This window comes from Diabrotica virgifera, chromosome 6 (genome assembly GCF_917563875.1).
Source record: "Diabrotica virgifera virgifera chromosome 6, PGI_DIABVI_V3a".
NCBI classification, from domain to species: Eukaryota; Metazoa; Arthropoda; class Insecta; order Coleoptera; family Chrysomelidae; genus Diabrotica; species Diabrotica virgifera.
Genome location: NC_065448.1, coordinates 229,041,089 through 229,062,331, shown reverse-complemented (window position 1 = coordinate 229,062,331; position 21,243 = coordinate 229,041,089). Strand labels below are relative to the sequence as shown.

The 21,243-nt window shown below is 33.5% G+C and overlaps 1 protein-coding gene across 1 annotated transcript; it reads left to right on the top strand.

The window, feature by feature from the left end:
• The first annotated feature begins 369 nt into the window (after window positions 1–369).
• LOC126886776 (prostatic glandular kallikrein-6-like) lies at window positions 370–19,443 on the top strand. The gene is made up of 5 exons (XM_050653804.1): window positions 370–514; window positions 2,907–3,076; window positions 7,963–8,054; window positions 13,831–14,045; window positions 18,548–19,443. The coding sequence occupies exons 1-5, from the start codon at window positions 472–474 to the stop codon at window positions 18,814–18,816; spliced, it is 789 nt and encodes a 262-aa protein (XP_050509761.1). The 5' UTR covers window positions 370–471; the 3' UTR covers window positions 18,817–19,443.
• The last annotated feature ends 1,800 nt before the right edge of the window (window positions 19,444–21,243 follow it).

The window sequence follows — 21,243 nt, the reverse complement described above, 5'->3', positions numbered from 1 at the left end:
TCACCAAAATTGATCGCATATAAATCCGCTCCCTAGTTATTATCATCTAATAGTTTTTTTAATACACGATAAAGGATAAATTATGATGATAAAAAATAGACTGCTTCGACTCTCAAGAACCAATTAAAATCAAAAACAAGTTCAGGATGCAATATAATATAATGATTATGATAAAAGTTATATGCTCATAATTCATAATTGTTATGAGGAGGACTTTATTGTCAATTTTTCATCGTCGTCGGGAGGTAGTAGTATGTTCCTACGATTTTTTTATATTTTCCTATAACATTGTATATTTTTTAAATTCAATTTAAGTATAACGTATCTTTCAGTTATTTAAAATTGTACTTTTGGTGAGGTACTTACAAAATCTTATCTAATAATAAAAGAGCCACTTTAGATTATTTAATCTTTGTATAAAAAATATCTTAAACTGCAAAGTATTGGTTTTGTACTTTTCCACCTTACAATATGATTGCCTTCATATTTTTTTGTTTAGTTCTGCCAATTTTGGGTGAGTTGAGAATAATATTTAGGGACAATATTTTTTTAATATATTGGCATAGGTAGCGCCATACAGCCAGTTATGACATTCTAGTAATCTCTAAACAACAAAAGGATAATTATTATAATATAAAACTATAATATAAATTTTAATTTTAAATAGGGATACGAATTTTAAGCCTTAAAATAATTATTTTAATAGGTATGAAACCTAGAGTATATCTTTTGGATTTTATAAATCTCATACCGAAGTTTTTTAATTGTATATTTTTAACTTACATATATAAAATAACAAATAATCTATGATAGTATAGTATAGTTGATCCAAAAGATGGCATAACCCAGACATCCAAAGTGAAAGTTATCCTTCAACACCAAATTATTCTATATGGTCCACACAATGTCCAGAAAAAAGTCACACCATTTTAAGCGCCGGGTTTGGGGGGAGAGGGGTAGAAATCGGTAAATTCGTAAATTCTTAGTTTTTTAAGTTTTTCACCAATATTTCTAAAACTATGCGGTTTAGCATGGACAACCTTCTATACAAAATTGTTCTACATTAAATTTGAAATAAAAAAGGTCTTATGCATAATGTTTCTAAAATGAATGGTTCCAAAGTTATGGAGGTAGTATAGTATAACTGGTCCAAAAAAAGGCATAACCCAAACATCCAAAGTAACAGTTTTCCTCCAGCACCAAAATGTTCTATATGGTCCACATATTGTTCAATAAAAAGTTACACCATTTTGAGCGTCCGGTTTGGGAGGGAGATGGGAGAGAAGCCGGTAAATTAGTAGTTTTTTTAGGTTTTTCGGCAATATTTCTAAAACTATGCTTTAGCGTAAACAATGTTATATACAAAAATGTTCTACATGGAATTTAAAACAAAAAATGTTCTATACATAATTGTTATAAAATCAACGGTTCCAGATTTACGGAGGGTGAAAAGTCGAGGTTTTCGATACTTTTTATATTTTTTGGGCAATATTTATGATACAACTATACCAATAACCCAGACATCCAAAGTGAAAGTTATCCTCCAACACCAAATTGTTCTATATGGTCCACATAATGTTCAGAAAAAAGTTACACAATTTTGAGCGTCGGGTTTGGGGGGGAGAGGGGGAGAAATCGGTATATATAAAAAGTATCGAAAACCTCCACTTTTCGACCTCCGTAACTCTGGAACTGTTGATTTTATAACAATTATGTATCGAACCTTTTTTGTTTTAAATTTTATGTAAAACATTTTTATATAGAATATTCCTTACGCTAAAGCATAGTTTTAGAGATATTGACGAAAAACGTAAAAAAACTACTAATTTACCGATTTCTCCCCCATCTCCCCCCCAAACCGGACGCTCAAAATGGTGTAACTTTTTACTGAACAATATGTGGACCATATAGAACAATTTGGTGTTGAAGGAAAACTTTTCCTTTGGATGTCTGGGTTAGGCCTTTTTTGGACCAATTATACTATACTACCTCCGTAACTTTGGAACCGTTCATTTTAGAAGGGTTATGCATCGGGCCTTTTTTATTTCAAATTTAATGTAGAGCAATTTTGTGTAGAGGGTTGTTCATGCTAAACCGCTTAGTTTTAGAAATATTGATGAAAAACTTAAAAAACTACGAATTTAAAGATTTCTCCCCCCTCTCCCCCCCAAACCCGACGCTCAAAATGGTGTGACTTTTTTCTGAACATTATGTGGACCATATAGAACAATTTGGTGTTGAAGGATAACTTTCACTTTGGATGTCTGGGTTTGGGTCTAAGTATACCATACTATGATATTTTGATGGTTTAAATTGTGCGTCATAGTTATAATATAATTGGAAAACAAAAAAATCTATTTTCTTATATATTTGGTTCTGCCTATGTTATCTAAGTAATTGCTAATTTCTTCTTCTTCTTCCTTTGCTTGATCATTGGCAGATTGTTGCCTTTATGGAATGTCACTTCATTTCTTGCGCTGTTGGCCGATACTTGTACTAACACGTGGTGATTTACCCATTGCTATTTGAATGAATCTTGGGTCTTCCATATGATAATATCATTCTGGTAATATTGCCCCATTCTTTTTTCTATTTAGTGTCCTCTCCTTCCTACTGTGTACATTACATTTTGTTCTGATCTCGTCACTTCTTATTCAGTCTGCGACCCTGTTTACTGTAATTCTTCTGAGTATTCTTATCTCTGTTGTTTTCAGCATTCTCTCTATTTTGGCTATATTGGGTTTTGTTTTCGATGCGTACATATTTACTGGTCTTGTACTTCTAGTTCTTTTGGAATCGTTTCCAGTGCTCATTTTAATTCTCCTTACAAATGCGCATGTCTCATTCCTTATTATTTTGGTTGCTATTATAACTATTTTAATATTTAATATTCTGTAACTCTTTAGCATTTTCACCAGTCTTGGGTCGAGACGCTGATCAAAATGAATATCCATTTTTGGTAGCACTTGAAACATGCCAAAAACCAGTGCCATGCTTTCCACAATGCGGTGGAGTGGTTCTTTCCAAGAGTTGGATTCTAACACTTAGTAGCTGTATATATCGTGGAAATGTGAGGGTAAGTTACCGACAAAGGAGTAAAGGTGAGAAAGTAATAGGGTGAGAAGAATATAAAGAGTATAATATTTTACCTTAGTACTCGACCACTAATGGCCATTGGCATTTAAATAAATATTAGTAAATATTTTTGATCTCTCTATTTAGTTGCTTTTAGATGTATTGGTTACTATACTAAAATTACAATAAAGATGCACTAAAATTAAACAAACCAAGACACGTTGAATGTTACGAGGAGCAGTCCCGAATAGTGTTGCCAGGTCCGATTTGTTTTTAATCGGTACATAAACAAAAACAAATCGGGATTTAGGGTTGCAGATCGGGACAAATAAACAACAATAGCCAGTAAATGACCGTTTTGGAGTGGAATTTTCAGAGTCAACTTAGAATTGCATGAAAAGCTGGTTTTACAGTTACCCCTTCTCGGGGGTAAAAAAACACGCGTTTAAAGTAAGTCCCAAAATGGATCAACTGACTAAATCTAAAAAACTTTTGTTTTATATAATTTTTAAACTAAGTCAATACTTTTCGGGTAATTTTATCGAAACAAATATTCTTAGTCTTAGCAAAAATGTAGCTTTTAAAAAAGCAAAAAAATTGTATGTTCAGAAAGTCTATTAAACCAGTAAAAGCAAAGTTGCACCTCATCAAAAATACGTTCTTATTCGTCAAATTCGAAATCGAATTTTTCAATTTGAAATAACCAAAAAATTAAGCAATTTTCGGGCAAAACCTATTAACAAAAATCTTTAATTTTGTTTTATATAAAAGTCTTTAGCATTAAAACTAAGCGAGTTACGCTCAAAATAAAGTTGGCCCCTTTTTTTTTGGTAAAAAAAATCGTAAAAATCTCCTCCTATTCAGCACCGTAAATAAAATTAATCGTTACCGCTTTACCGTTTACTTTATATGTGTATTATTTATACGATCTGTAAGGTTTACCGGTTGGGAGTGCTTAGTTTTGAAAAAAATTGGTTTTAGAGTAAAAAAAGAATTTCCTAAAATATTGAAAAATGCCATTTTTTCAAAATATCTTAAAAATTATTAGTGATACTAAAAATCTCAAGGAGTAAAAAGTAGGTAGGTTTTGCTTTTATAAATATGATAACTTCATTTCGTTTTAAGAAAAATTGGTTAAAATATGGCTGTTCATGTTCATATTTTGCATACACTCGTGATTAGTGATTAGTTCAGGCCCTTTCAGTCATGTAAAAAAATACATAACTGTAAAGTAAATTGTTTGTAAAGCAATAACGATTAATATAATTTGGGATGCTAAGTAGTGGGAGATTTTCACGATTTTTTTTACCAAAAAAAAGGAGTCAACTTGATTTTGAACTTGATTTTGAGCTGAGCTCATCGCTTGGTTTTGATGTTACAAACTTTTTTAAAACATAAAAATAAAGCTTTATTAAAAAAGTTTTAATTGGTTTTTCCCGAAAAGCGCTTCATTTCTTGGTTATTTGACATTGAAATATTTGATTTGGAATTTGAAGAATAAGAACGTATTTTTCGTGAGCTACTGCTTTTCCTGGGTCTATAGACTTTACGAGTTCACAATTTTTTTTATTTTTTTATATTATGCTACATTTTTGCTAAAAATATTTTTTCTATCAAATACTTACTTTTTGAAAATCGTCTGAAAACGTGATTTTTTTGTCGAAAAATAAACATTTTCTATCGTAAATAACTCGAAAAGTATTAACCAAGTTAAAATTTTATAGAACTAAAATAGCTTAGAATTAGTCAATTTATCCATCTCCGGACTTATTATAAAAGCGCGGTTTTTCACCCCCCAACTAGGGGTGAATGTCGCCCCCCGAGTAAAAGCAACCAATGGCACAAGCCGTCCAAATTTTTATGCAATTCGGAGTTGATTCTGAAAATTACACGGTATCGCCGTATTTTCCGTTCATTTACTGGACTACAAGGTGTTTCTATAATCTGTATTTAATCGTACATAATAATAATAATCAGACGAAATTACAAAAAAAAAAATAGTAGATTAAGTAAATTATTTATCTTTTATTAAAATTATATTTTTTAATTCGATTTTGCCGCTTTTATAGGAGTGCTTTGTTTTTATAACATAGTTATAAAATTCACTGCAAGTCCTCCTGAAATTGGTTTTCGTGGGTGAAAATCGGGACATTTAGTGTCCCGATCAGGTACAAATCGGTACGCGTCCCCAGACCCCTGAAAATCGGGACGTCCCGCGCAAATCGTGACACCTGGTAACGCTAGTCCCGAATCATGACTCACAATGTCTAAAATTTTTAAATCATGATTTGGGGTTTACAATGTATCATCATTATCATCAGTGGCGTTACAGCTCTTTATAAGCCAAAGCCTTCTTCAGAACAATCCTCCATTCGCCTCTGTCTCTGGTAATTCTTCTCCATGCTCCAATTCCAATATTCATGCTCTCCCCTGATTGCATGCCCTATTCATCTAAGGCGTGTTACCTTAATGAATTTTAAAACGCCAGGTTTTCTAAAACTTCTGTACAACCCAAAGTTGTAACGCCTACGCCACAAACCTTGTTTTTTTAGCCCTCCATTACATTCTTCTTAGGATTGTACGCTCAAAACCTTTGAGCAGTTTTTGGTCATTAATATGTAAGTGACCAAGTTTCTCAACCATATGTTAGAACTGGTCTTTCAACGTCTCTTGGATTGTTTATTTCTCGTGCATCTTTATTGTGATTGTAGTATCATCATCATTATTTTTGCCTTATCCCTATGCAAGGTCGGCTTCCCTAATTGAATTTCTCCACACAATTCTATCTTGGATCATATCAATGTAAATCCCCTTTACCACCATGTCCTGCCTTATCGTTTCCCCCTAGGTCTTCTTTGGTCTTCCTCTCCTACTCCTTCCAGGAATCTGAACATAAGCTTTTCTTCGTATTGGGTGATTAACGTCTCGACGTTGAACATGACCAAACCATCTTAACCTATGCTCTCTCATTTTGGCATAAATTATTGGTGCCACACATAGACTTCCCCTAATATACTCATTTCTAATTTTATCGTTCTTTGTCACTCCACTCATCCATCCAAGCATTCTCATTTCCGCCACATGCATTCGTTGCTTCCCTTTCCTTTTCACTGCCCAACATTCAGTTCCGTACATCACAGCCGGTCTTATGGCTGTTTTATAGAATTTTCCCTTCAGCTTAATTGGAATTTTTCTGTCACACAACACACCACTCGCTTCTTTCCACTTCATCCATCCAGCCCTAATTCTACTGCATGTATCTCCATCTATTTCTCCATTAATCTGTAATACCGATCCTAGGTACATAAAACTATTGCTTTTCACAATAATTTCACCATCCAAAGATACCATTTTATTTGTAGTAACTCCATCTTTAAATGAACATTCCAAATACTCTGTTTTTGTCCTACTAAATTTTAAACCTTTTCCTCCAGAGCTTGTCTCCACTGTTCTAGTTTTTGTTCTAAGTCTCTTTCACTATTTCCTATTTCCACTACATCATCAGCATACATTAGGCACCATGAAACGCTACCCTGTAGTTTCGCTGTTATCTGGTCAAAAACTAATGAGAATAAATACGGACTAAGCACTGAGCCTTGGTGCAGTCCTACTTTCACCTGAAATTTATCAGTCTCTCCCACACCTGTCCTAACACTGGTCATTACTCCCTCATACATATCTCTCACAATCTTTACATATTCACCAGGGACTCTTTTCTTATTGAGTGCCCACCACAGAATCTCTCGAGGAACTCTATCATATACTTTCTCAAGATCAATTAATACCATATGAGCGTTGGTCTCTTTATTCCTGTATTTTTCCATCAGTTGCCTTACAGTAAAAATTGCATCTGTTGTTGATCTGCCCTGCATAAAGCCAAATTGATTATCGGATATTTCGGTTTCTTCACGTATCATCCGTCTGTCAATTACTCTCTCCCATATTTTCATGATGTGGCTATAGCCCTGTAGTTTGTACATTGTTGTATGTCTCCCTTGTTTTTGTAGACAGGTACTAATATACTGTTTCTCCATTCGTCTGGCACTTGTCCAACTTCCATAATTCTATTAAATAGACCTGCTAGCCAACTTATTCCTATCTCTCCCAATGCTCTCCATACTTCCTCAGGAATATCATCTGGTCCGACTGCTTTTCCTTTCTCTATTTTTTGAAGCGCTTGAGCCACTTCCTCGTTTGTTATTCTGGTAACCATTGCTGTTACTGTCTTCGTTAATTCCACACTCTGTCTGTCAAATTCTTTATTTAATAAACTGTCAAAATACTTTCTCCACCTCTTTTTGACTTCCTTTTCGTGAATTAGTATTTTATTATTTTCATCTCGGATACATCTAATCTGATTAAAATCTCTTGCTTTCTTTGCTCTCTGTTTGGCTATTTTATATATCTTTGCTTCGCCTTTCCTTGTATCAAGTTGATCGTATAGGTTTGAATACCCTTCTGCTTTTGTTTTTGCTACTGCTACTTTCGCTTCCTTTTTTGCTTCCTTTCTTTCTTTGCTAATCCTTATTCAAAAATTTAGGGTACTACATAATTATTTTTCTTCTGTTGTCTGCTTTATATTCTCTTCTGATTGCTTCTTATATTTTAAATCAAAAATCGCATGACACTGGTTACCCCCGATAAAATTGCTTTTGGATGCTTCAGCTTTTTTATTATTATTATTTATTTTATTGTTTTTGATGATAGTAAAGCTCTACCAACCCCATATTCTATCTAACTTAATGTTATCAACAGCTTAATTTTTTTTTAAAGATAAACAGATGCTAAATTATAATATACATTAGCAGTGTCTACATTAAATGTATGTACTACTGAAAAATGGAAAGTCAATAAATAAGTACTTTTTCTAAATGGATCTGTTTATAGGTAAATGCAGGAGTAGTAGACTTAAGCAGTCCAGACGCACAAATTCGAGAGGTCGAAAAAGCTATACTACATCCAGAATTCAATTATTCTCAGTAAGTTAAATTTTTTGTCAATAGTCTTATCAGTTGTCATCTGTTAATTATCACTTAAACACTTCCGTTAAATAAGGAATGCTTCATTGTAGCTCCATCTTTAAAATGTGGAAATACCGGCACTCAAATTTATCTGTTTGTCCTTTGTGTAGTGTAGTGTATTAGATATTTTATGTTAATTTAAGTAGCCACCAATCATAATATTATATGAATAAATCACATTCGAGGATACCTTCCTTTTCTTGACGAAGTAAGTGTAAGACGTTACTGAAATTTTTATACACATTATCTTCGATTTTTTGTCAAAGTTTTCCAACTTTTTCTTGCTTTACAATGGCGTTTTTTCTTAACTAATTTTATATGTCCCTGAAGATGCTCTAGGAGGAAAAGTATTCTTTTGCAAGAATAAAATTCAATGCTCGATATCTGCCTTTTATTTCGTAAAAAACAAGTTTTGTTTATTTTTCTCTTTTCGCCAATAACATCCCGATCATTCTGTGAAAATATTTAGCCCTTTCAAAGTTCTTATATTGTTACCTTATTAATAGACCAGGGCGCATCTGTAAAAATATCAGGACCTTTGATAATGATTGATACATTTTAATTTTTATTACATTTCGATATAAGTAAATAAATTTGTTTATTGCAAAATAAAAACACCTACTCTACCCTTTGAAATAACACTTTTTTAGCAAAAACTTTCTTTGTTCAGATGTTTTAACTTAGAGAATACTTATAAGTTTATTATTTTTAAACATATGCAATTGTTTAAACAATATTTCACAAACAACAATAAAATTAGTTTGATGTTTGTGAAATTAAAATATTAAAATACAACAAAATATAGAGTAAGAAAATAATATATTAGATAAAGATACGAAAAATTTTTGGTAAAAATCAACTTGTGTGAATCGAACACCGCTGTCCTGCGCGTAGCTCCAAAAATTAATGTTAATTTAAAAAATTTCCTGACGCCGTGGTAATTAATCTATTTTTTCCGCAAATCGCCAGGAAATTTTGACATTTCTGTCAAAATTTCTTGAAGAAAAAGTCAGGACTTCCTTACTGTAAGGAAATGTCATTTCCTCACTGTAAGGAAATGATATTTCCGTACAGTTGTTAGTGTTCTACATAAATGATAGAAAAGATAATAATAATCCATAAAACGTCTGTATGCATTTTCGTACTTTTCTCTTGATTTCTTTGGCAATAATTCTAATGAAGCAGTATTCACTACCTCAACCAGCTCTGGAGGAGTCCCAGGAATGGAAATTTCATCATCACTTATCATTTTACTTTCGAGAACACCAGCAATTAAATTTATAAGCGTCAAGTTTGACAATTCAACCTCAATACATTTCCATAGTAACCCAAGTAATTTTATTAGGAATTTCAAAGCACCATTTATTTGGGAATAAAATTATCGCGTTTTTTTTAAATCAATCAATATCTGTCGAATTTTAAACGATTTGCGGAAAAATAGTATGTTTACCTCGTAGGAAAAGCCACATTCCTGGACTCTGTGTTACTAAGTCTCGACTTGCGCCTCGACTTAGCAATCTTCACAGTCGTTGAGGAATGTTAAGCTTTTCCTACCCGGTAAACAATGTACTATAATTTTGCAAATTGCAAATGAAAGGTACAGTACACTTCTATAAGCAAAAAAATTTCAACTTGCTATCTGCTTTATTTTCAGTCCTGTAACATTTTGAAAAAATGAATTTTTTTGCGAAAGCTGGATTGCAAAATTTATTTTGCAAAATCTGTTAAACCGATCTTAATGAAATCTACAGTATTGTTTTACTGTATCATAAAGATTTTCTGGGTCAAATATGAAGGTCCTAAGTGTAGCATAAATGGTTCAAAAACGTAAAATGCGAATACTTATTTTTGTATGTTTTTTTTTCGAAATTATTGCTATTCTGAAACAAATGTGACTATTTTTTAAATCTTTAAACAATTTTATTTTGTACGAAATTTAATTACGCAACTTTTATGTCAGTACAGTTTCTATCAGAAATGAACAGTTTTAAAGTTATAATCAAAAAACCAATAAAAAAATCAAATTTTTCCTTCATATTTTGACATTTTGATTATTTAAACAATGTTCCGGACCATTTTTAGTGGAAGGATAACTCAAATATTATTATTTGAGTTATTTTTAAGCAATTTCTGCAAAAAAATTTGAGTCACCTCTCAACGTCCATCTCAAAACAGATGCGCCCTAGACTATAAATGATCTGTGTTGTTTGTCTTTAATTTTAAAATGAATTTTTCTATAGAAGGATTAAAAGATATGATCTGGGTATCTCTCTCTCTTGTTATATCTCTCAAAGGAGAACACTGCAAAAGATCCGTGTGTCTCAAAAGGCGATGGAGCATGCTATGTTTCACTGCGAGAAAGCTATCCCAAGCCCAAACCGCCCGCTACGACGAAGATCACGAGTGGCTGATGCAGTACCTACAGAGAATAGCAATATTGAAATGGAACAGGAGAGATTACCTGGCTCGAATAACAAATAACACATCGACAAAGGAATGGAGACCAAGAGATAATGTCCACTGAAGCAGAGGTCGTCCACCAATACGGACTGATGATCTAAAACTTTGTCATAGGAATTAGATGCAAGAGGAACAAGATCCGAAACAGATAGAAAATTATGAGGGAGATCTGTGTTCAGCAGTGGACAAGCGAAAGTAAAATGATGATGATGATCTGGGTATTAGGAAGAAGTTCGACACACAGGAATATGACGTAGCTACTGAGAATTTCCATAAAAGCACTTGTGAAATTTCACGTCAACATGACATTAGTCAAACCATTATTGGCAGCAAAAAATCACCCTAAATACAGTTGAATCCGCGAATCTTTACCCGTGCGTCATCATTTAAAGCATACGAAATAAGTCGATGATAAGTCGGAAATTGAAATTTACTAATAGTCCAGAAGAAGCATCGGCAGAAGACGAATTTCATGGCTGAAGAACCTCATAGAATGGTTTGGATGCAGCTCAAAACAACTATTTAGAGCTACTGCCTCAAAAATTAAAATAGCTATGATGATTGCCAACCTCCGTAGCGGAGATGGCACCTGAAGAAGAAGAATAGTCCAGAAAGCCACTGCGCATCCGCTAGGAAAAATTTTCTGATTCGGATTTTTTGCACAATCTTACTCAAAAAGGACTCCTTTTAACAAATTTGCATGTTGCCAGGACCAAAAGGTGGTCAAAAATTTTTTAAAGTTTACTTTTTTTTTCCTAAAATTATGTTTTTTGCATGGAAGAAAGTTTTTTTAGGTTTTTTGGATCATTCCAAACAGAAAAGGTCTTGAGTGACTTTTCTCTAAAAATGATAGTTTTTGACAAATAAGCGATTAAAAATTGAAAAATTGCGAAATCGGCCATTTTAACCCTCAAAAACTATGTGAAAAACTGAAAATTTGAATGTCGCCAAGGTAGGTAGATATTCTTTAAACATCGATTGATGAAATCCCAAAGAGTTTTTTGCAATACAATATTCAAAACTCCTTTGTTTTTTAATTGCTAATCAAGCGTGAGCGACACTATTTTCCACCGACAGTATGGTGCAAATGAAAGGAATAAATTCGTTATTGCGTAAACCGGCGACTTTCAGGAAAAATCCCGAAACAGGTCGATTTTTATTTTTAAATTATGATATTGTGGCATATATGGTATACTAGTGACGTCATCCGTCGGGGCGTGATGACGTAATGGATGATTTTTTCAATGAGAATAGGGGTCGTGTGGTGGCTCATTTGAAAGGTTCTTCAATTATCTATTCAGTAATGTAAACATTTACATAATTATTTATACAGGGTGTCCTTCTACTTCTTTTTTGTCAAATAATTTAATTTATTAAAAATTTTTTGGACACCCTGTATAAATAATTATGTAAATGTTTATATTACTGAATAGATAATTGAAGAACCTATCAAATGAGCTAGCACACGACCCCTATTCTTATTTAAAAAATCATCGATTACGTCATCACGTCCAGATGGATGACGTCACTAGTATACCATATATGCCACAATATCATAACTTAAAAATAAAAATTGACCTGTTTCGGGATTTTTCCTTAAAGTCGCCGGTTTACGAAATAACGAATTTATTCCTTTCATTTGCACCATACTGTCGGTGGAAAATAGTGTCGCGCACGCTTGATTAGCAATTAAAAAACAAAGGAGTTTTGAATATCGTATTGCAAAAAACTTTTCGGGATCTCATCAATCGATGTTTAAAGAATATCTACTTACCTTGGCAACATTCAAATTTTCAGTTTTTCACATAGTTTTTGAGGAATTTTATTTTTAATTCAGTTGCAATGCGAAGGCAAAACAATCTTACTTTTCAATTAGAATACGGAGCGCAGTCCAGTCCCTTGAATCGCGATTTTCGGCTCTTATTGGAGCCTCATCGGGAAGAACGTAGGCTTGTTCTCCGTAGGCAGTTCATCTTAAAAAAAAAACGTTTAAAAAATTTTTGACCACCTTTTGGTCCTGGCAACATACAAATTTTTTAAAAGGAGTCCTTTTTGAGTAAGATTGTGCAAAAATCCGAGTTAGAATATTTTTCCTAGCGGATGCGCAGTGGCTTTCTGGACTATAAACTATAAACGCAACAGCAAGTCACTTACTGTCACTTGCTGTTGCATTTAGTAAATTTCAATTTCCTACTTATCATCGACTTATTTCGTACGCTTTAAATGATGACGCACGGGTAAACATTCGCGGACTCAACTGTATATAATGCCTCCTTACCGTATATTTTTTTTGTTTTGATTCTGGCCTTGGTTTAGAACCTTTAGCCACGTAATTACATATAAAATTATTATTCGTTCATACAAAATTGTCCAGTACACACTTAAAAATAAAGAATAATAAAAAGGAAAGCTTACAAATAACAATCCTTACCGTATATAGTTACATCTAAAATTGACAGTCAATGATTTATTATCGCGAATTAGCTTTTTTTCAATGATCTCAGCAGCAAGTGTGTAGGGGCCGATTTTTTTATTATGTCCTGTCCTATACCTACGTCCTTAACCCACATTTTTTGACGACTTTACAAATAGTGCTGTATGTATATCGGGATTTATAATTAATATTATAATCATTATAGTCCATCCGCTATAACTTTTCCCATGCGGTACGATTCATTTTCAATCAAATTAAGTCAAAACAGAAAGTGAAACGTACGGCGATGTGTGTAGTATATAGTATACAGTATATAAAATGTATATACACATCGACGTTCGTTTCAATTTATGTTTTGACTTAATTTGATTGAAAATGAATCGTACCGCATGGGAACAGTTATAGCGAAGAGTTATATTTGTCATGATTACAACGAAATGTTCCACTTTTGAAGCAAATTTTGTATACTAGCTCTCTAATGCTTTTTCTCTACACTAAACGGCTGAGGCGAGCGTAACGGAAGTAGCATCACAAAAGTGTGTATAGTGCCACCAAGAGTTATATCTCTTTCGCTGCGGATAACGTCGAAAGACGTCATTCGTTTTTTATGTAATAGACGGATAACGTCCTTCAAGTGTGACGTGTTGATGTGACGACACATAACTTACTTTAGTATATCGTCAAGTGAACGACGCCTTCAAGTCATCTGCAGCGAAAGGGACGTATTACAATCTCTACAATAATATTATTTTAAATTCTAAAATAAAGTCAAGCTAGTGTGAAGTTTCGCTCTATTCTACAGTACCGTCTAATGTACCACTTTTTAATATCTTTTTTTAGGCCATATTCCCCAAATAACATCGGTCTACTGAAACTAAAAACACCTCTAGATTTGGGAGACTCCGTTCAACCAGGTGTACTGCCAAAGCAGGGATCAGACGTACCATTAGAAAAAGTAACACAACTGGGATGGTTTATTAATAAAGATGGACGCGGCACTCCAATAAGTGTGGAAAACTTAGAGACTGTAGACACCGGTATTGTTGATTATGATGGTGAGTATGCTTCCAAACCATCCATCATTATCATCATCAATGGTAATGGCGTTAAAACCCTCTGTGAGTTTTTGCCATGTTTACTATTGACTCATGTTGGTCGGTCCTATGCTAGTATTTTCCACTGTCTCACTCCTATTTTCTCTATATCCTCCTCTCTAACTGCACCTCTCCTCTTTTTTCTAGACCATCTTACAGGTTTTCTCCCATCAGGTCTCTTCCAAAGCACATTATTGATAAGGCGATTATCGTTACTTCGTATCACATGTCCTACCCATCTCGGTCTATTATCCTTTATATATCTGACTAGATTTTTCTTTACTAAGAGAGACTCTAACTCGTTGTGTCTGCATCTCCATTCATTTGTCACGCTATCTATGCAAGGGTCATAATATATCCTTCGAAGGATGTTACGTTCTCACAGCAGCCATTTATTTACTAATCTTTTTGTTTGCGTCCATTATAGTACGTATTATGGTCTTATTCCAAACCATTCCTTAAAAGATGAACATCTTCAGTTATGACTAGAGAGCGGAATATATGCAAAGTGCATATAGATGCATATATTGCATATTTTCAGACAACAAACACAACATTGCATATTTAAGCTAAACACGATTTATTTTGCATATTTTAAAAATAAATTACATAAAAGTTTAAAATTTTCCTCTCTTAGTTGGAATTTTATAACTTCGATATGAACGAGCTCGTTATTTATCTATCTATCGCTCATTATTATCTATCTGGACTTTCCCATTACTACCTGAATTTAACAATTATGGGTGTTCCCAGAAAAATATTATTTTATTAGCGTAGCAAGTTGTAGGTACCTACCTGCTTTTAAGGGTCTAATATTTATTTTGTCAGTTTCCGGCCAACATTTGTTTAAAGTAAACGTTGTATCGTATTTAGTGTTTTTGAAGTGATTGGTATATATTAAATTTAAATATGTCTACCATTCAAAAAAATGCTTGGATAAAGTGTTTTCCCGAGTTAAAGCTAAGTGGAGACAAAGTATTTTGCAAGGCCTGTTCCAAAATCGTAAGTTACATTCATTTTCACATTTCATTTTTTAAATGAAGAACTGACAAACAAAAGCATCATGTCCCACAAAAGAAATTTTTCTGGAAAGAGTGTTTTCATTCGACAAATTCGCTTTTACTTCTATAAAGACGGACTTTAATTATAATATCAGTTTTTGTGTGTCATTTCATTTGTTTTTATGTGAAAAATAAATATGTATTAAACATAAATGTAGGTTGAATTTTTTAAACATAAATGTTTATATTTAATATATTGTTTTATTTTTGATTATTTTTAATATGCATTTGCATATTTAGACAAATTTAGAAAAAATATCTGCATATTTGTAGTAAAAGTAATGCATATATATGCGCATATTTTGGTAATGTTGTGTTGCCTATATTCCGCTCTCTAGTTATGACACTATCTGATTTTACACCATTGGAACAAACATCCATATAACTCCTTCGGAACTATACTATAGGTTTACAACGTTCTCCGTCTTCCGATACCCATTCGCCATTTCTCTATGTCCGCACACATATACTTGCAGACCTTTTTCATCCATGGCTTATTCATCCATGGTTTATTCCTGTCTGCCAACCAACTTTTCCTCGGTGTACGTACATCTTCTCATTCTGCCTAGCGGTTTCGACTTTTTGTACTGTTTTGAGATTCTGTCTTCATACATTATTTGTACGTGACCAAACCGTCTTGTCATCTATTGTGATGCGTTTTACATGTCTGCTCTAATGGGATCAAGGATAAGATTAACTATATAGATACTTTGGGTCGAAATGCGGCTAGTAGAAGGAACAGACACACAAAGCTTCATGCATACGGCAGCTCATTTTTTGTGCGATGGCAGGTCGTGGAATCGTTAGGGGGGGTAAGAGGGTTTAAGGAAGACTAACTACCATAACCATAATAAGCAAAGGATACTTACACAGACTTGAGGACTTTCCTACTATTTAAAGAAATTTGGACGCCGTTTGAAAAATCCTCAAATTCACATATCGAGTACTTACTGGACATATTCCGTACTTATGGGAACCAAATTAGGGACATTCATCTTAGATTCCTCGTTTGAGTTAAACTGGGCTATTATTTACCATCCTATGGCTTCTATGCCATTTCTTTTTATCTACTCTAAAACTTATTTCGTTTGTATTAGACATCTGGTTAATAATTTTCCAAAAAAAAAGGTTACAGAAATAAAAATAGGTACATTTTACAATGTTTATTCAAACCTTTAGACCTTATTATTTTTACTTTGAGAATAAACCTATTCTCAAACAAGAAATGAATAAATAAAACAAATATATGATTTTACAATTCTTAACCTTATTTTTAGCAGTGTATCTCTAAACAAAAATTTGACTTATGGCTGTCAAAAGTCACTGCCATTTTATTTACTTTACATAAAACTTTCCATTAGTTACCATGTTGAAAACAAACTATTTAAATATTTAAAACCTTTACCAAATTTATATCCACTTGGAATTTAATTAAAATAAACATTATTTAATACCTTTATTTTTAAAACAAAATCCAATCGTCACCAAAATTTTCCATTCAAGAAGGGCGGGGTGGGAAGACATTCAATTTTAACCAAACAGGAAACAGTTGATACCAAATAACATATCATCGGGGTACTTCAATACAGGAATTCTTACGGGAACAGGAACAAATCCATAACATTATCATAAAAACAGGAAAAGACAGGAAAGACTTTTCTGCGAGTCTGTTGAGTTCTACCCAAAAAGATGTTCAACCTTCAAACATACTTTTAGAACTGACTGTTTTTCTTCCTAAATCTTCCTATCCATGTCGTACCAAGTCGTACCAACTTCGGGTATTCGTTCGTCATAGCCAATCATGACTAACGATTTTTACTTGACATTTGAATAGGCCAATGACTGCTTTCTAATTCTGTCACACTAGAATATTCTAATGACAAAAACGCAACCTTCGCTACAAGAAGAACGCATGGAAAATTACCTCTATTTCCAAAACACGCATTTCTTCTTAGAATATAACAGGGTATTTAATATTGTGAAACAGTTCAGCGGCGGGTTAGAAATTTTAATGATATATAACTCGCACAATAAATTAGAAAAATAGATATTTTTCTTGGGATAGGATATAAAATTAACGGATACTATTTACAAAACATTATAGCGGAAATCCATCTGCTACAATTGTATGTGTTACCTTAATTATTTCTCGTATCCTTTCATTGGTGATGTGATGTAATTGTTTTCGTGAACTATTACATCACAGTGGTGCAGAAGTGAGGATACTTGAAATAAATAAATTCAACGTAAATTTTCGGTTTAAATAGAGTGTGGAACCTTTAAAAATAAATAAAATATAAATTGTAATAAATAAAGTGTGTGATCATGTCTACCTTGTAATGTGACACTATTTAGTCCGCTCACAGATTGGCCTATTTCTTCGGGAAGAAATAGGCCAATCTGTGAGCGGGCTAAATAGTGTCACATTGCCCCCTCCTTAAAAGATGGTTCCTCCTGGAACCTTGTCGGGACTTGAGCTGGATGCTGGTATCTGCAACTGGACCCTCTTTTACAACTCCCAGTTGTAAAAAAGTGGCAGGGGACGGTCTTCGCTCCGCACCAGTAACTATGCGGATTGCAACAGACTAACACCCGGACCTCGGTGTCTTTAAAAATTTCTTCTACCATATTTCGGATAACTCTCCAGTCTAATTGGCGGCATCCCACTTCTGACACCACTGTGTTGTAATTGTCTTTTTTTACGCGGTTGACTCTACTATTTTATTTATTTGTATCTTTAGGCACTAAGTTTAATTTAAATAAAGGAAGACTTACTTATATTATTTTATTTACATCACTTATTTATTTTAATAATTACAAATAACAACAACTAACACATCTAATTTATTTACAAACTCAAATTTATGATTTAATTAACTAAACATAATAATTCCGATAACTAATAAATACATTTGATATCTTCGATTCGAATACATTAAATTACGCGACGCGCTTCGATGAATGAATGACTGACCTGTGCTCGAATCTCGGTTCTATAATATATACTTCGGCAGCGGTCGTCTCGAACGCTGTGGATAGGAATGGTATTGTCTCGTAACGCCGAGAAGCTTCGGGAAGAAATAGGCCAATCTGTGAGCGGACTAAATAGTGTCACAGTGACATGTCCTCTTCTTGATCTTCCTGCAGCTCTTCTCCAAAAATCCATTTAGGTGAGCTCTAACATTTGTTTCGATGTTTCCTTCATAGGCCATACTTCGCAGTAGGAATTCCTTAGGAACTCCTTGTTGTAAAAGGGACAACCCATTTTGCTAAGGATTCGTGTTGTATAAATTTTGTATATCTTGAACATCTGCTGTTGCAGTTACCTGCAGATACTTTGAAGCATTCAACTATGGTATGATTAAAGTGGTCTACATTAATTATAGTATTTCTTTCTTTTAGTGTGTATGGCCGTAGTGGAACCATCCCTGGAATACAAACTTCCTGACTTTGGTCAAACATTGTTATGCACTGGAGATTTTACTGGACGCGAAGATATATGTTTTATTAATTCCGGAACCCCAACTCTTCAAAATGGAGTCGTAGTAGGTCTTTACGACTTTACATCCTTGACATGTGGAGTGATGGGATCAGCACTGTTGTCTATCAAGACTGAACCTTACGTTTCGTGGATTCAGGAAAATATTGACGAAGAAATAAAACTTGCGTAATAATATTTTACTTACAAATTTTTAATAAAAAGTAATAGGTCTGGATCCCGCGTATGAAAAAAAAGTTGATTAATAGCAAGCTGAAAATTTGTTAATAGCTTAAGGGTGTCTAGTCGGACAAACTTTGATATATGGGAACACTGGAACAGGTTAAGTTTTAATTGTGGAACAGGTTAAAAATTTGGAACAGTCAGACCACGAAAACGGCACATGTATTTTGTCCGACAGAACAGACTTACACTCTCCGAACAGAGATTAAACTCTCATGCAAAAATCAGACTGCTATTTATCACCGAATGGGCGTTTTAATGAGTGGAACATGTAGAATATGTCAAATGACAGGAATTATGAGGTGATAAATAGCAGTCTGATTTTTGCATGAGAGTTTAATTTCTGTTCGGAGAGTCTAAGTCTGTTCTGTCGGAAAAAATAAATGTGCCGTTTTCGTGGTCTGACGGTTCCAAATTTTTAACCTGCTCCACAATTAAAACTTTCCCTGTTATAGTGTTCCCATATATCAAAGTTTATCCGACTAGACACCCTTAAGCTATTAACAAATTTTCAGCTTGCTATTAATCAACTTTTTTTTCATACGCGGGATTCAGACCTATAATAAATGCTCTGTTATTATTATTTTAATTTTAAAGTCAAAAGGCAGATATCGAGCACTGAATTTAATTAAATCTTGCCCAAGTATACTTTCGCTCAGAAGAGCATCCTCAGGGGCATCTGAAATAAGTAAAGAAAACGCCATTGTAGAAGAGGAAAAAAGTTACAGACTTCGACAAAAAATCGAAGGTGATATAATAAAAAATACAAAAACGTTTCTAGACTTACTTCGTCAATAAAAAGAAGGTATCCTCGAATGTCATTTAATTATTATAGATCATTTTGGTGGCAAACTTAAATTAACAACTAACTACACACTGAACAAGGGACAAACATATAAATTAAATTGCCAGTAGGTTCTACATTTTAAATATGGAGGCAGAACGAAGAATGAAGCAATGAAGTGTTACTTTTTCTTGACGTAAATGATCAAGTGATGGCTGACAGATGACAACTTGGTGAGACTATGATTGTGTAATATGTATGTACAGTCACTACACATTGGGCTGTACATTCAAAAAACTGTAAACGATCAAAGGCCTCAAGCAAGACAAAACAGTATCAGTAGCAAACGGTGAAATGAGAGGTTATTAAAATGTTTTGTTAAAATATTATTTATTTGTAGTTAAAAGTGAAAGCCAGTTACCACATTCAATCTTGTCAGAGGTGGGCTAAGATGTTGGTTGGCGACAATGTTTCTAGACATAGAGATTGGATGTGGCACTGGTTGAAATATGAAGATTAGTGTGTTGCATACTCTGTAGTACTAATTAAGTGTCAGCTGTTGAAAAATTTTTTGAAATTGACTTATTGAAATGGACTGAGTAAAATTTGAGATTTAGAAAACTTAATGAAATATGAAATATTATACCACTGTTGAGTCAAACTTGAAGTCAATGATCGGAATACAAGATTGAAGTGTCAAGCATAATCCAAGATCAAATGAAAACAGCTAGGGCCATCTAAATATATGGTGTTAATGAAATATTAAAATTCCAAAAAAGGGTATATATAAGTTTTAATTAAGTCCAGCTGTGAAACAATTGACCTCAAATGAGCTTGGCTAACATGTAATGTGTTATGGATGATACAAATTTAAAGAGATGTAAAACTATTAATGAATATAGACTCAGTGCTGGAAAACCTACACAGCCGAGCTGGGACTCCTGCGAGGTGATGCTGTAACAAAGTTTTTAAAAATTGGTTTAAATTTAGTGCAATTTAAATTGATTTGAGTGTTACACAAATACATTTAGTGATACCTACTATGATAAAATTGCGTAGGCGCACAATTTCGTGCCAATGTGTTTTAAATGCGATAATTTTTTTTAAATCCTGAGAAAACTGTAGGGTAGCCCAAGTGGGGATTTTTGCAGTTACTCGAGCGTGTCAGACTATTACATGGGGAGAAACCTTGTAACCTGAAAATGTACCTCTACCATATATTGTCGCCTCAAAGCAACAGTAGATTGTAGTTTCGAGAAAACCGCAATTGAAAAGTTTACAAAAGCTCAGTAATTAATTTTTTTATATTTGAATGGATTTACATGGAATTTTGTTTGAGTACCTAACTTTACATCAGTCACACAACAATTTATATTAATTCACAAAAAAGTGAAAAATAATTGGAAAAAAGTTAGTTGTCCTACTGTTACCCTAAAAGATTTGCCCGTTTTTAACGATATCCGTAAATTTCTGTTTTAAACTTGTTTTGCACTAAAGTTTTGTTTAAAATTTTACACATTTTACACAGTTTTGGTAGTAGCGGATGCTGAAAGTTGTGAAAGTAAAAACGGACGGGGTCGAGTTCGCTCCCAA